Source organism: Cynoglossus semilaevis, chromosome 16 (assembly GCF_000523025.1).
Source record: "Cynoglossus semilaevis isolate Cse_v1.0 chromosome 16, Cse_v1.0, whole genome shotgun sequence".
NCBI lineage: Eukaryota > Metazoa > Chordata > Actinopteri > Pleuronectiformes > Cynoglossidae > Cynoglossus > Cynoglossus semilaevis.
This window is the reverse complement of record NC_024322.1, coordinates 7,717,921-7,733,770: the sequence shown is the minus strand read 5'-3', so window position 1 is coordinate 7,733,770 and position 15,850 is coordinate 7,717,921. Positions and strand designations below refer to the sequence as shown.

The window sequence follows — 15,850 nt, the reverse complement described above, 5'->3', positions numbered from 1 at the left end:
GCCCATAGGGGTCAAGGTGTCTGGCGGAGTACTTACTCTTCTTTTACATAGAAATACATGCTGTCTATATACAATATTTCCCTGTGGTGTATGTGCCTGGAGGCTGCGAGCCCTTCTGACTTTTTTACTTTTTTTTATCTTCATAAACCATGCTTTTTAAACATTAAAGTAAACATTATTTACTTAGTTTAGCTAGAGATCAGTGACACTCTTGGTACATAAATCAGCGTGGAGATCACGCATATCAATTTTTTCTGTCGCCATGCACTCCAGAGGAAGATAGAATATAATCCAGCAAGTAGCAGGTTTATGAATAGTGAATTTACAGCTGCTTAAGTCGCTCCCTGGGTTTTAAGTTACCCGGATACAGTCACGGGCTTGTCTGGGCTCCAGAGAGTGACAGTAATAGAGTAGCAACAGAGAGGTTACAGGAAACCTTCAGTAAGACTCAAAGATCAGAGGGCGCTCATCATATGGTGTGACAATCCCTCGTCTCCTTCAACGTGGAAAAAGTGCTGACGTCGATGACACGCATAGCCATCCAGCCGACTCCTGACCCCAGTTTAATCTCAGGCAATCCTCGATATGTACTGTGATACCATACTTTATTGATACTGAAGGGGTGTTCCTGATATAAAGTATAGTCCTGTCTGCCAGAAGATCAGAGGGCGCTGTTTTGTCTCCTTTGACCCTTGAGGGACTCCCCTATATACTCATCCTGGGTCAACACTACTCCTTTTTTTACAAGAGACTGTGAAGTATGGGCTGCATATGCTTTATCTGTCTACAGTTGCCCTTCCCAGCTGACACCCACTGCTTTAGTGAACAGTACACTGATGATCTGTTAGTTAGAATACTTCACGTAGACTCTATCTATGTTGGCCTCTGTAGTCAAGCTTTGCATTTTTACCTGGGTTGTGTGAATACATTTTCCGCATTTGCTTTATTTAAATGTCAATTCTTATGAACCAAATAGAAAAATAAAAAAATGAAAACCCACTGTAATTATCTCCAGGCACTAAAGTAAGTTCTCCAGCTTCTGATCTGACCTGACAACTCCTAAGCTACCACTTCCTCGTGCTGCCTTAACTCAGACCACATTTTCTCCCAGAGAATCTATCTCCTCTCACTAGCTCCACTTCTCAATTCATCTCCCTTTTCTCATCATTCCCTTTTGCCCAGCATCTGGTTTGAATATAGCTGGGTGTGCTACTGTGTTGGTGATAGAAGTTGGGACTGAGAGCTTTGCTTTGATTTTTTTTTTTTTCATTCTTTTTCGTTCTCCTCATCTCTCTTCCTGCTCAGCTCTTTTAGTGATCAAGTTGTTGAAATGCAGATCAGTGGTCAGTCTAGGTATAGTTGACCAAAGAAGAAGAAATATATGCAGATTAACATATTGATCTTAAGGTTGTTATGATAATGACCTGATATCTGATCCACTCTACATTATTTGCAGAGGGATGACATGACTTGGTATCACAAAAGTCACTGTGTGAGAAGGAAAGAAGTGAACTTGAAAGTGTAGGAGGAAAGGGGACCTCACTTGATCTGTTGCACATCATCAACATAGTTTTGCCAAAAACGGAAGCAACTGAATCGCATTTTTCATTTTTAAATGAAATGTGTTTTCATAGTAATGAATAATTACTTTTGATAATTGTGATTTGACCAAATATTGAAAAACATTATTGTAAGCCGTAGCAGCCGTACTGCAGATCATGTCTGTTTCAATATCAGTGCTCCGTTAATATAGTATGAGTGGAGTATTACTACTCAACTGAGAACAAAAACCTTGACTTCAACATTAAAACTTTCTAATGTAATAGTCTATGAATCTTATTCATAACTGTTTTCTTTTAAACTGAAATCTATTTGAAATAGCCATCTAAAATGAAACCTTTTCTTTCTTGTTTGCTGCAGAATGAGGCCAGAGAGACCATTCCCAGGATGCTGGTAGAACTGAACCTGGGACGGACAGAGAAGTGTGTGAGGGTGAACTCTGTGTCCAGTGGTTTAGCTGAAGCTGATCTGCAGGTCATTCTGCAGGGTGAGGTCCTGCCTCCTGCCGTCATGTTGCCCAAAGTGGAAGACACACAAGAGGTGCAATGGGTAAGAATGTATTTATTTTACTGTTTCAGATCTTTAGTAATTGACAAGAAAGAGATCAAAAGACCCAACACAAGACAAACCAACTCTTGGAATACGTGCAAGAACTGAACAACTGAAAACACCCACGGCATTTCTGTCTTTGGCTCCCAAAGTGTCTTGAAAAAAACACAGTAGTCTTCTTACACAAACTCAGTAAGTAATGGGACACCAGGAGAATCTTCAAAGCAATCATAACAAACTTTTCCCATATCCCAGTAAAAGTGGGAATCGATCCCTGTGGTAGGACTCAAGAGTGTTTTCTTTGGCAACAGCCCAAGAAATGGATGACATTTCTTCAGGTTGGGTTAAGAAGCCTGATAGTTTTCTGTAACAACACAAATGTTCTGCTGCTGGGCCGGCTGGAACGTAGTGAGGTACAATTGCAAACAACAAAGAAAATGCTTAAATACGTGGATCTAATTAATTAGAATTGATAGTCATTTAGTAATGTGTTATTTTAACCTTACTGTTGCATTATGCTAAGTTAGCTTCAACATTTGAAATATGACATAGATGAGGCCTGTCTTGGCTTGGCCCCCAAAATCATTAAAATGTGTATTTTTATTGGCCTTTGAAATTTGAGAGCCCATTTTGACATTCTTCACTTTTGGCTAACCTTCAGCCAAAGTTATATTTCTGTTTTAGTTGTGGATTATGTTAGTACTTTCTGGGTTAATTTTTACTCATTCTTTGTGAACCACTTGAAGATAATTTCAAGTGTAGCCAAGGGTGTTAAGACCAATCTCACATACTTATGCACATCAAGGCAACATTTGTTATCTTTTTGATCTTAGGTCCAATCTAAAATTTGCTGAAATCTGTGCCCCAGTAAAAAGGTTGTTGTTTTGGCCCGGCCATCCTTTTGGCTTTCTATAAAAGGGTGCTTTACGGATGTTAGGTCCTGAAAGGTCAGGAGACAGTGACATCATTAATGCTGGCCATTCTGATCAGCTCCATATGGCTAACCTTACCAGGAAGAACCAGGCTGTGCTGTGTACACATTCTTTACCATCAGTCTCTACAAGAGTATAGTTTCTATTAAAGAAAAAATGTACACACACACATACACACCTTTGACTTTTTCTTATTATGCAGTGTATAATTAAACAGCACTGTTAAACATGCTGTTGTTAGGGAGCAGGAAGTTTTTAACTAGTGCTTTTAATTAGAACACGTCTATTTCCTGCTGCTCTTTTTTTGAGGCATAATTGCTGACAGGTGTTTACTTCTTCTTTCCCTTAACTCGGCTGTTTCTCCCTTTTTTGAAATTACTGCAAGTGAAAGTCCAGTAATTCTGTATAGATAAATAACTAATGTGTGGGCGTGGATCAAATATTTACAGTTAGTACAACAAGTAGTTTCAGGGGAGGTGGGAGGGCGAGGATCCGTTTTTCAAAGTCAGTTTATTACCTGTTCGGGTTGTAACAACGTTTAAAATTAAAAACCGTAAACACACAATGTAAAACATAATGTTGCAATAACCTCATGTGTCAACCAGAGCATTCAGACTAGATTACAGCGCCTGAGCCATATGTTCATTTTTTTTAAACCAAACACATTTCTGTACATGTAACCTGTTTTGTGTCCCATATAAAGTGATTTTTTTGGCTTTGTGTTTTAAACATGTCTGTTTTCCCTGACCTTCTTCTTCTTCTGTAAGTGTGTTTTCAGTGCTGTAAATCCCTTTACTTGTTTATTTTCTCTTTTTATTAACATCAGCACAGGAACCTCCAGACTGATTTGTCGCTAAAAGATGGACTTGCTTGTTTTCCTTTGTGTGAAAATCTTTAGCTTTGCCTTTCTCTTCTCTCCCAGCCCTTGTGTGACTGACAGCCCTTATTGGGCCATAACAGGCGTAACTCCCTCCTTTGTCTGAAGACAATTCTCACACAGATTCGGAGCCATGTGCATTCTTTGCCCACACCACACTATTTGGTGTGCACTGGGACCAAAAAAAGAATCACACCCTGTCCCTGCTCCTCCTCCTCTACTCCTCCTCCTGTCCCCTCCCCTTGTCCCTTTCTCCGCTTCCCCTCTGTGAAATGAACACTTCAGCCGGCCGGAAACATTTAATCTGGGCCCCTTTTGAAGAAAATTAATTGAAACTTGTCCCACTATAGCGTCCTTTCTCCAGCTCCGTCTCTCCCTCCTTCTCTTTTCATGATTGGGTGGTGAAATTGTCAGAGGGCTTGATTGTAGCCAGTCTTTGAATGGCAAGAAGAGGTGTTATTTCTGTCTTTTCATTTTCTTTCTTTTTTTTTCAATTCTACTGTGAATAACAAATTAAAGGGTCCTACATTTGATAGCCATTGACAGCTAATGGGCGACGTATTGCCGTACGCACCAGAAGAATAATGAATGGTGACTACAGTGTCTCTTCTGCCGTGTAAATCGGGCCCTCAGAGCGCACAATAGTTGAAGAGGAGAGAACAGCAGAGGTACAGAAACATGTAATCAGAGAGCTTTGGAGGATGTCCAGTCAGTGGTTCTGCAATGATCTGTCATTTGTGTTCCTGAGGCTGAATATAAGGGTGTCATTCCACTATCAGGGCTTTCCAAGTGTCGTGGGCCTTTTCAAGGAGCTCAAGGTTCTTGTATACATTATACAACACGCTGAAAGATGTTCAGATTATGCAAATTTCACTTGTGTCCTGTATGTCACAGACCGGATTGAATGGCTCGATGGGCTGGATTTGGTCCCTGGGCCACTAGTTGATAATCAGTGCTTTAAAGGCACTTTCTCCAGACAGTTCGTGGTTGAGGAATGACTTCCAGAATTCATGTCATTAGTTTGGTTACCTCCTATTTCTGTGTTATAGACATAGCCTGTTTATAAATATGGGTTGGGGGCCACATGGCCCGCAACCCATATTTTCTACAGGTTTCAGCGAACTAAGGTATGAATGGCTGTGTTCTCACATCTCCAGCTCCAACGGCACTAACAGAGTCTGTTTTTACACTAACCAGGCGAGACAAGTGTGAACACAGCCTGAAGCAGCACACTTGGTGCGACGCTGCGTTGTTAGGTTTTGGTATTTTGCATGTCTCAGTGTAGCGGGGCTAATCTCTGTGTAATAACAGCTTCACTTGCCTACAAGTCCTCATATCCACCTGGCTTCCTCTGTCACAGAAATGTGTTTATCCACACCCTCTTTTCACACCCCTCCTCGGACCCCACTTCCACCCATTCCCGTTCACCGGAGGGAGGAGGAGGGGGGGGGCATATTATGCTAAGCCCCCAGCGTTAGTTTTTATGTTTCCATAGCAGCCCCGCTCCCACAGGGTTGTGACCTCAGATGATTACAGTACAAAGCCTATTGGGTCTTGAAAACCTCTTTGAAGATGAAAAGTCTTTGATGGTTTGTATTTATGCAAATCTCTCAGATATGATTTATCCAACTGAGATTGAATGGAGAGATGATTAAAATTGCCTCTGTTTTGTTGAAACCCTTCAATTGGAGGCCCCTCTCTTTCTGTTTAGAGAACAAGAATGGCGAGACCAAGCGCCGGGGTTATTTTGCTTTTCCATTTGGACAAATATAAATGCTCTACCTGAGGATATTTATATCTGTCTTTTCCTGGTGTGGCAAGCAGGCGGCGAGGAAAATGGAGATGAAGCAGGCACACAGAGTTAGATATTTGTACTACTCTTCTTTAAAACTCTCTTTTTACCCCCATTTCTTTTTTCAACTGGCCTTGAAAGGAAATATCTGACAGAGGGGGCTTTTGTGTGTTTCCAGATGATAGATTTAGGAATTTGGGCTACCCCACTGGCAGTCCAGGTCTAGCTGTGAACTGGTCTGTTGGAAAAAATTGGGATGCTTTGGTCTTCAAAGAATTTAACTTGGTTTTAAAGCTCTACTTAGGTGAGCTTGCATATTAGCAGGAGTCGTGCAGAATAAAGGCCCAGGCAAAGTGTCACATCACACTCCGATTGTTGCTCCAAGTCTTACCACGGAGGAGGGGGGCAGGAATAAGGGAATAATGTAGGAGTACGACACACTCGGAGACGTCTCAAATCATGCTCCTAACTCCCCTCTTCCACTTTTGTTCTTTCCGTTCTCCGGCCGCCATGTGTATGCATGTGCTTATCCGTGCATGTGCACATTTACATGTGTGCACACACACACTCTCTCTCGGGGGAACACATGCAGTAGTTGAGCAGAGTGTTCTGAAAGAAGGCAGAGCACAAGACTTCAGACAACGGGGGAAACCCTGGTGATAATGTAAAATATTTCATTTCTCCTGCTTTGTTGCGGCTCTCCTCTGCTCGCCTTCTCTGCTCTTTGAACCCTCACAGGTGTGTCTCTGAATAAAATGTGCATTTTTGTTTGAGCAGTGTTGGTAATAAAGGTGTCAAGATTGGTATCAGAAGTGAGATTTCCCCCCTCCTCTCCACTGTCTGCCTGAAAATGTACCATTGTTGGAGAGAAAATTGTTAAAATTTAACGTTGTTCAACATTAAATAAAAGGAAATGTATTAAAAAAATAAGGATACAATTGTTAATTCAGAGATTTTAAACAGATTTTTAGGAAGTGAGATTGACAGCTACTTGAACAAACAGTGTTTTAATGAAAGCTGAAAAGAAGACAGTTCTGACGGGTTCACTCCTGACAGCCTGAAGACTTTTCCTAAATTATTCCAGGTCAATAAAGTTAAATATAAAAGTGTTTTCCTAGTCCAGTTCTGACTGAGTTCAGGCTCCTGACATGTTCCTTTACATCATATTGTTTTCACATATTTTTGAAATATTGTATACCATATATTTATATTTCCTATGTAATATGTTTTTTCACATTATGCAACTATAACAGTATTACTTCTACCTCGGAGTGCAGCAAGAAATTAGTTTGGGGCAAATGATAACCTTAACTATTACCACTAACATTAGTAGAATACAATACTGCAGATGTGGTCGGATGAATAAGAAATGCAATCAAGTATGGAAGTATTAAAATCTTCCATAAAGACACCATATGGAGATGGAATGCATTTTACCTCGGGAAGTGACTTGCACTAAAAAATGTCATGCTGTGGATTTTTTTTTTTTAATTTTCAAGAATTTACAATTTTATCTTATCTTTATCTTGTCACCCACCAAATGTTTTACCACCCAATTTGGGTCACAACCCTACAGTGACAAAAACCGTATAGTGTTTAGTAGCAGTGCAAATCAAACCCAAACTGATAAACTGGATAAACTACCACTGTGAGAAGCGGTGACAACACATCAGCCGCTTGTGTTTGTAGTTTTCCATATGCAGAATCTGTGACTGTTGTTAATGAGCCGTACCTGTGTGCTAAGTTTGTTGACAGGTTTCATCACAGCTTGAAAGGAAGGCCACTGACAGAACCCATACGACTGGTCACCTTTGTGGAAACCGCTGTGGGCCTGCTGAATTTTAAGGTAAATAACCAAACAAATCCCCTCCTCCTCCTCCTCCTCCTCTTTCTTCACCTCCCCAAAAAACTGCCTATGTAAGAGATTTTGCCCCATTGTTCACTTTAGATTAAAGACTGTGTCGGTGAACTAAGTGCACAGCTTCCTGTTTCCAAAATGAAAGCTTTAGGACAGTCTCTTAAAAACAAGCCTTTTGAGTTGTTGTTTTTTTCCCTCTTTTTTTTATTTAATTATTTTATTTCCCTTCTGTTTGTGTGTCTGTCTCTCTTTTCCAGACATGCTGATATTTTTTAATTAAAAGTCCTTTAATGGCATCATAAAGGAAAAGTTCTTAACAATGTTTTGGCAGGCATTAAAGCAATTCCTGTCAAACAACAGCACAACCTCCAGCTACATGGGGAAAAGGCCATGGCTTTTGGGCATTTGGGGAGAAACAAGCTGTCATTCCTTTATTTTTGATTTGTCTTTTAAAAGACGACTTTCATTTTCTGTTTGTGAAAAAGATAGACGACTTTCATTTTCTGTTTGTGAAAGAGATAGAGTGTGTGTGTGTTTTTGTTTGTTTGTTTTTGAAAGTGGGGTTTTCTTCTCTGTGTTCTTCCTGTGATCTCACTGTTTTTGCCCAGATTGAATCAAAGGTTGCAAGAATGAAGAAATCTCTGGGACACAGTCAGTGGTGAAATTAATTTAGACGCCGACGAAAACAGTAGACAACACAGTAGTGTTCCCATTGTTTGGCTTTTCTAACCACAGACAGTCAGTGGTGCAGTTGATGTAAACAGCACCAATGTAACCATGTAAAATTAATGAAAAGAAACACGTCACGTCTTCCAGAATCCAGAAGACACATTTTAATTATATCATGGTGTAGTGTAGTGTTGCGGGCCGGATTGGACTGCTCCGTGGGCTGAATTTGGCCCACGGGCTGCCAGTTGAAATTTCACTGGTGTAAACTAAAGAGTTCTTTGTACAGGGGATGTGTGTGCAAGCTGACTGACTTGAAGTGTTTATTTCTGAGGAAGGATGGGCATCAACAGATGAAGTATAAATTGTGGTCTAAATAAAAAGTTTGTTATATTTTAAATCACATCAAAAACTGATAACTTATATCCCCAGAACCATAACCTTTTTAAAGTTCATGTTTGACAGATTCCTGTTTATATGCAGATACATTGAAAGAGAATCTGTTGTGATGATGTCAAAAACTCTTATTGTTTGAGCTGCTGTTGGAGATTTGTACACTCCGAACAAGTATAATTAGATTTCTTCAGCTGTATTTGTGCCAAGATGTCCAACATTTCTTTCTTCTTCTTTGCATTTGTGTCACTGCAGTCAGACTATATTATGTTAATGTATGTATTCTCACCGCAGGTGGTGTGTGAGGAAATCCGTCGACTTGCTCCAAGTGTTGGTCTTCACCACGACGGTGTGGTGTTTGGGTCTGATGACTTCTGTGCCAGCATAGGTAGCTGTTTAAATCATTTAATAACTTTTCAATGTCATTTAACATAGTGACATTATCAAGTTTAGAGTTTAGCCTAAAGTTCTAAAATGAACCCAGAAGCAGTCTATAATTTGCCAAAATAGCTACATCAAATTGAATATTAGTTCCATTTAAATTAACCTAAAAAATGTCTTAAAAACAAATTATGTCAGTTTAGAACTTCCACTTCTTAAATATGTCATGGAGAACTATACCTTTTGTCGATGAATTTTGTTTAAGCTCTAAATGTAGTTCTGTTATTTGTCAAACACATGTGCTAAATCTACACTTCTTCAGGTGCCACCCGGACCAAAGATGCTAGAGAACTCCTTTACGCCAGACAGAAGGTGGTCGTAACCACCAAAGCTTTCGGACTACAGGCTATAGACCTGGTCTACATAGACTACAAAGATGAGGCTGGGCTCAGGCAGCAGGCAAGAGAGGGAGCTCTCATGGGTTTCACAGGTGAAGTTTCTCTTTGTGTCCTTATTGGTCCAATGTCTGCATTTACTTGCTATTTATTTTTAAAAAGATACCTCCATGTTTGAGTTCATTACATTTATAATCTAATGCATCTGTGCCTGTACATGCTGCTTGCTCACTTTGTTTAAGGAAACGTCAGTCCAGTAGCTGGTATGTTGCAGCATACAATCCCATGTGATAAAAGTCATCCCAAATGTTGGCAGTTTTTTTTTTTTTGATGCCTCTGTGCCAGTACAAAAAGAACATGACGCCCACTTACACAGCTCTAGCAGAACTAATTTGATACAAACAAAATACAACAACAACAATAATAATACAAATCAACATTAAAAAATTGAAATGTTGTATAACACTGTAGGGTTTCTTGTTGGCTAATAAATAAGTGTGTCTGCACTTTCACTGACCTGAAAAGCAGAATGCTAATTTTGCTACAATTTTCACTGATCGTCAGTGCGTACTTGTCTGTAAACAAGTGTGTTATGATCTTGCCAGTCCTTTTTCTCATGACCATTTTCAAACATGCACTTTTCGTGTGAAGGCTGTTGACGTGAAGTAATGAGTAGAAAAGCTAATTAGTACGGTCTACAGCCGATCAGTGAAATAAATGGTCAGATTTAATATAGAACACACCGTTCAAAAAGCTGGATTATGATCTTACAAACCCTAAATACCTTGTATTGTATAATCCTGGTAGTTGTTACCAGCCTGAACATGCTTAAGCTTATACCTGTAATTGACTTTGGAACTGCTTAAGCCTCAGTCAACACCCATTAGTCTCTGATAAAAAATTAAGACCAGCAATATATGAGGTAAAACAAGGTAAAATCATGCCCCAAAAAAAAAGCCAACATAGAAGGATAATTGTACTTATCAAGAAGATTACACAGCACTGTAGTTTTTTAGGTCCCACGTATTCTATTAACAGCGTCTAAGCCCCTCTTAACACACACATCTCTGGTTTCAGGGAACAGTGTTTCACTTTCACTCATCTCCAGGACCCTGCCCATCATTCGCCTGAGAGCACTTTGCTAAAGAGCAAACCTACAGTGAAACGCCAGAACCACATGGCAGGCCATGATTGGCTGGAGGGAATGAGAGATGTTTTTTAGGAGAACCAATGGCTTGTAACCGAAGGCAACTGAATATTTCTTCATTCCTGTTGTCCCGTGGTTGACACACACACATGCACAAATGCTCGCACACAACCATCGTGTTGTGAACTTAAACCTGCCAATTTCAATGAAAATCTGTCATCAGCCTTGAGGTATAGCAGGTGGGAGAGAAGGGATAAACACACCTCTGAGCAACACACACACACACACACACACACACGTATACACTCACATGTAAAGGACGAAATACACAGTGTTAGTAGTGACACAGGGCGGCACAAAACACACCATGAGACATCAAGCTTTTGGTCCTGAAGAGTCCTCAAGGTGTTTATTCAACAGAAAGAGTGCAGTTAGTTACAATGAAGGATGGGTAACCTGGTTTTAAATCACTCTGAGCGGTGAGACGCTTACTGACTCACCACATGTCACTCTGACTATTAAAATTCAGCTGGTGATATTTCAGATTTTCACATCAGATAAATATGATGCTTTTTTAAAATTGTACAATAATATGTTGTGAAGTTACTTTATTTAGATTTTGATTAATTCAAATAATCCAAAATGACCTGTCTACCTTTAAGAGCAGTAACACTAAAGTGAACTGAATGGATGGAGAGTAAACCTGGAGAAAGAGCCAGAGGACAATGATTTCAAGTTAGTTGCACTGAACCATGGGAGTTCACCCCAGCTGTCTAGGCCAACTATAGGACAATTTAAGATACAGCCTTTCTTTAGGTAAGGTCAGGAATAACTGTACCAGGTTAAAGAAAATTATGGCTGCATTAAAACACAGAGCATAGAAAAAATGCAATGAGAGGGAAAGAAAATTAGGAATAAAGGACTTTTTTAATGAAAAAGTTTGTTTTGACTGAGAAAGCAAATGTCTTTTAGATGAGTTAATATAATTAACTTTAAAAATTGGCCTTTTTCTAATTTATTGTGTGATTGAATTACAACAGTATTTTGGTGTATTTCTATCTTTTTATCTAACAATCAGTCCTTGATTTCAGTGTTTCCTTGAATCAATATTGGTCAGAATTGAATCTCATTTTTTCCATTTTTTCTTTTCTTTGGTTTCAATAATAAATGATCACACATCAGTGGAGCTCATCATTTAGTTTATTATGTTTACACGTCTTATTGGTGAAAAATTTGTACTGCAGCATGTTGATAGTCCAACTGCAGCTTCTGTATTTTCTGAGGTTAACCTGGGTGAGCTGAGCTGAAAGAAGGGAGTGGATTCTCTCCTCCCATTTCCTCCCCTCCTCACCTCTTTTCTTCCTGCCCCCTCTCTGCCACCACCTTGAAGGATTTGTTTTTTTGGCCAGGAGACTAAGCCTTAAAGTGTTGAGTTCCAGCTGGCAGACGCTGAGCCGTCGTTCTCACCAGTCATTTCATAACCTTAAGTTATCAGTACAAGTTGTATCTGCAAACGAACACGGGATTATGTCTGCGGCAGTCGTCCATGTTTATCTGAGAGGAAGTGGGAGCAGTGGGGCAGAAGGAGGGCGTGATGCTTTTGTCAGCTGCATAAAATGTTGTAGTTTGAATGATGTCCAATGATGATGGAATTCAACAGTAAAATATGTGTTAAAATTTGTATTCCTTGATTGTTTGAACATGTTTTGGTTTTTATATATATTTTTACCCACATTATATATTTTACTGTTAAAATTGCCTTTTGCGCTAACAACTGCGAATTTATCAAAGCTTTACTTTTTTGCATCTGTGTTTTTGTGTTTGCAGGTAAACAGGTCATACACCCAGGTCAGATCCAGGCTGTTCAGGAAGAGTTCTCTCCAAGTCCAGAGAGGGTCCAGTGGGCCAGAGAGCTTATTGCTGCCTTTGAACACCATCAGGAAGAGGGCAAGGTAATATCCTCTGTCGTGAAAACATAGCTTTAAAAACAAAACCTATAAATAAATAGTTTTTCCTCAAATAAAAATATCAAATGTGAAAAAAATCACTCTAGCACTTGTATAAGTATGATACTTATATAAATATAAGTATGATACTTGTATAAATATAAGTATAAGTAAATATATTTTATTGTAAATGTAATATGTCATGGTTGAATTTAATAAATTGCTTAAAAGGGTTTTGGTAAGATTAATATCACAGTCTAAAAAATGGAAATTATAAGTAAATATAATAAAGTAAAGTATAGTAGTAGAGTGAAACTATTAAAGAAATAACAACTTTATTTAACTAAAATATTAAAGAAATAAAACTTTCGGTTTAAAAAATGGCTAAATGAGATCTTTCAAAGTAATTAAAAGCTGAAATGTTGGCTAAAATCTAAACATTGAAAGATAGGAACAGTGTTAGTGTTAGAACCAAGCCAAAATAAACCACTGATGGCAACAATACATCTACAAGAGTATGACAGGAAATGTGGGTGTTTGTATGTTGAGAGAACGTGTGTGTGTGTGTGTGTGTGTGTCTGTGCCTCATTGAAACCCAGACTGATCTCCTCTTGTGAGTTTCCTCTCACATAAGTCTGCAGTTTCACAGAATGCGTACTGTACACCCCTGGGTGACTCTCAGCGTCATCGCAGGGATGACCAGGGAGGGGGGCTGCTGAGCAAATTAAGTGTACAATATTATTGTCCCTAATTTAGTGCATGGTTGGATCCTGTGTGTCGAGCTCGGTGGGTTATCTGCTGAGGTAATACACAATCTGCCCACACCTCTCCCTGCCAGGGCTGCTCTGACTAAGAATCGCCCGAGGGATTCATATCCAACCCATCCCTCTGCTGTAGTGTGTGTTTGTGAGCGTGTATAATGGTTTAAACAGTGAGCAGGGTCAGGCTCTTTGTCTAACATGACAGGTGCTTGCTTTTCATAATTCTCACTTCTAGCCACAGAAAACATCTTTGGCTTGTTCCTTTTAATGGTAGTTTAATGGTAGTTTACACATTCATTTGTGACACTCTTCAGTGGCGTCACATGTTGTTTGTTTTCATGTGCTTTACAGTACACATATGGTGTGGGACATTTTATAAAAACGCATTTCTGAACATCCCTGTCCACTGGGATTGTAATCCTCTATGCTCTGTTGGCGGAAGTTAAACCTGTAGTTTGTTTCTACCGCAAATATATATATTTATTATAATTGTTACTTGTTAAACAATGGAGGCACGGCAACAAAGGGTCAGTAATAAAAAAATAAATAAATGTGAAGTTCTTTGGATAAAATAAGCAAGAGAGTCGCTTTTGAGTATTGCTGCCAAGTTTAGATTATCTTCCATAGCATTTAATCAAATGAGACAAAAATACAAGCGTTGTCAGCATTTAGATACTTTTTAAAGAATGATGGAAAAAGTAAAGTGTGTGATAGAATAGTCATTATTGTCATTATAACACAGGGGTACAATGAAATTGAGGATTAAAAAAAAAAAAAAAAAGACGTAAAAAACACAAAAAGGTGCAAAGTAGTGTGGATCCAAGTTCTTTGGATCCAAAGAACGTTGTCCCCAGAGTGAAACACAGGTGTAAAAATAGTGCTATGAATTCCTCATTACATCAAAATCTATAATTAGGAGTGATGTATAATTTGATATGATATAAAGGACTGATATGATTACACAATGAATAATGACCAATGAGTAACATTTGCAGGAGGACATGATCTTGGTCCTCACTTTGTCAGAATATTTCTTTGCCTAACCACATTGGTTGTTGACAGCAGAATAACAAACTTTTATTTATTGAACTTGTTATTGTTCTATATATAAAATTCTAATGTTCTTGTGCAAGTGTGATTAAAAATGCTGGGTTCCAAGGCCTTACATGAATGTCATATTAATGTCCTCAGCTGTGAAGACATTTTCTTGTTGATGAAATGTTTTCATAAGTGTCTCCTCTGATGTCTCAATTTCTGCTCTTGCTTCTTGTTGCAAAACTGTTCAGGGTGCGTTCACCTTCTGTGGCAGCATGATTGACATGCCGTCAGTGAAGCAGGCACAGAACATCCTTACACTGTCGGACGCAATTCAGAAGAAGTAGCACACATTTGGGAAACAAGACGGGAGGAATCCCAAAGTCTGGATGTTGGTTACATTGTGGGACTTCAAAGAAATAACTGATTTAATTTCTATACAAGAATAAAAAAGTGAAATTGTTTGTTGCAGTGTGAAAGTATGCGGTGCATTTGTGGACTTGTGAGTCGAGGCAGTTGCAGTTGGATTTTCTTTTTTTTTTTTGCCCGTGATTCCTCAGATGGATTCAGCGGCACACACTCTGCATGTAGCATCAAGAAACCTTTGGAAATCAAATGACGGAGTTTTCTTCCCCACTAAGGCACTTTCTTGGCAGTGTGTGTGCGCCGTCACAACACTCTCCTGTGTGTTTGTGTGCCCGAGCCTCTGATCACATCTGAGTCATGATGAATGCTCTCACATCTCCACGGTCCAAGCAGCTGGGCGAAAGGGTAAACAAACACAACAAGCCGCTGTTGTGGAACTATTCATCGGGCCCCCAGCCTTCCTAGTCGGGCCTCAACCCCCTGCTCAGAGGCCTAGCTCCCAAACATTGAACTTCTTGCTGGCTGTAAAGAAACAAACCACCGATAAAAGTGTGTTAACTCGCAATTTAGCTTTTTTTCTTTTTTCTGTGTCAGACTCTTTAGTAAAGACAGGCAGCTCTCTCTGTGGAAGCTGCAAGCACACAGTCTTGATGGAGAAGGCGTGCAGTGACAGACACACCGTGACCTGCACGGAAAAAGAAAAAAAAAGATACACTGCTGCAGCAGAAAATTCTACCTGATCTCTCATTTAAAACCAGTTAAACTGGCGGGGTTTCAGGTACTGCCTCTGTACAATCCTATCATTAGAATAATACAAAAGGACAGCGTTTAATCATCCGCGTATGTGAGGATAAAAAGGCTTCTGAAAGGCTTCAGTGAAGTAGTTTGTTGTGCTGCCACAAATACAGATACAATGGTGCTTTGTGGAGCTCTTTGTGGAGACACATGTGACTTCCAGAGACAGTGAAGTGGGTGTGATGTTAACAGTGAGACAGATTAGTGGCCATGTTGCTCCAGCAGACCAGGACCGAGGCTTTTGTCTCTCTTGACTGTGGATGGGAGGATAATTGGGGGGGTGTTGAATGGTTAATAGTGCCATTGGTGACCATGGTAATGAAAGGCACCGAGCCTCCTCATCTCTCCCTCCCTCTCCTTCTCTCTCTCTCCGTCTTTTTCCCCCCTTTCCCCCCCC

General features: G+C 39.7%; 1 protein-coding gene across 11 annotated transcripts in view; it reads left to right on the top strand.

The window, feature by feature from the left end:
- Positions 1-15,850, top strand: part of clybl (citrate lyase beta like) — a 172,121-nt gene that overhangs the window by 31,311 nt on the left and 124,960 nt on the right. For 10 of the 11 annotated variants that reach the window (XR_003052205.1, XR_003052204.1, XR_003052203.1 and 7 more), the window contains exons 3-7: positions 1,921-2,109; positions 7,455-7,556; positions 8,922-9,015; positions 9,331-9,498; positions 12,378-12,502. Coding sequence is in view for 7 of the 11 variants with exons in the window: in XM_017039806.2 (XP_016895295.1) it covers positions 1,921-2,109; positions 7,455-7,556; positions 8,922-9,015; positions 9,331-9,498; positions 12,378-12,502 (678 nt within the window). In the remaining 4 variants the exon portion in view is untranslated. Of the gene's footprint in view, positions 1-1,920; positions 2,110-7,454; positions 7,557-8,921; positions 9,016-9,330; positions 9,499-12,377; positions 12,503-14,543; positions 15,843-15,850 lie in introns of those variants that run through there. The other variant, XM_008328379.3, reaches the window with a different exon arrangement.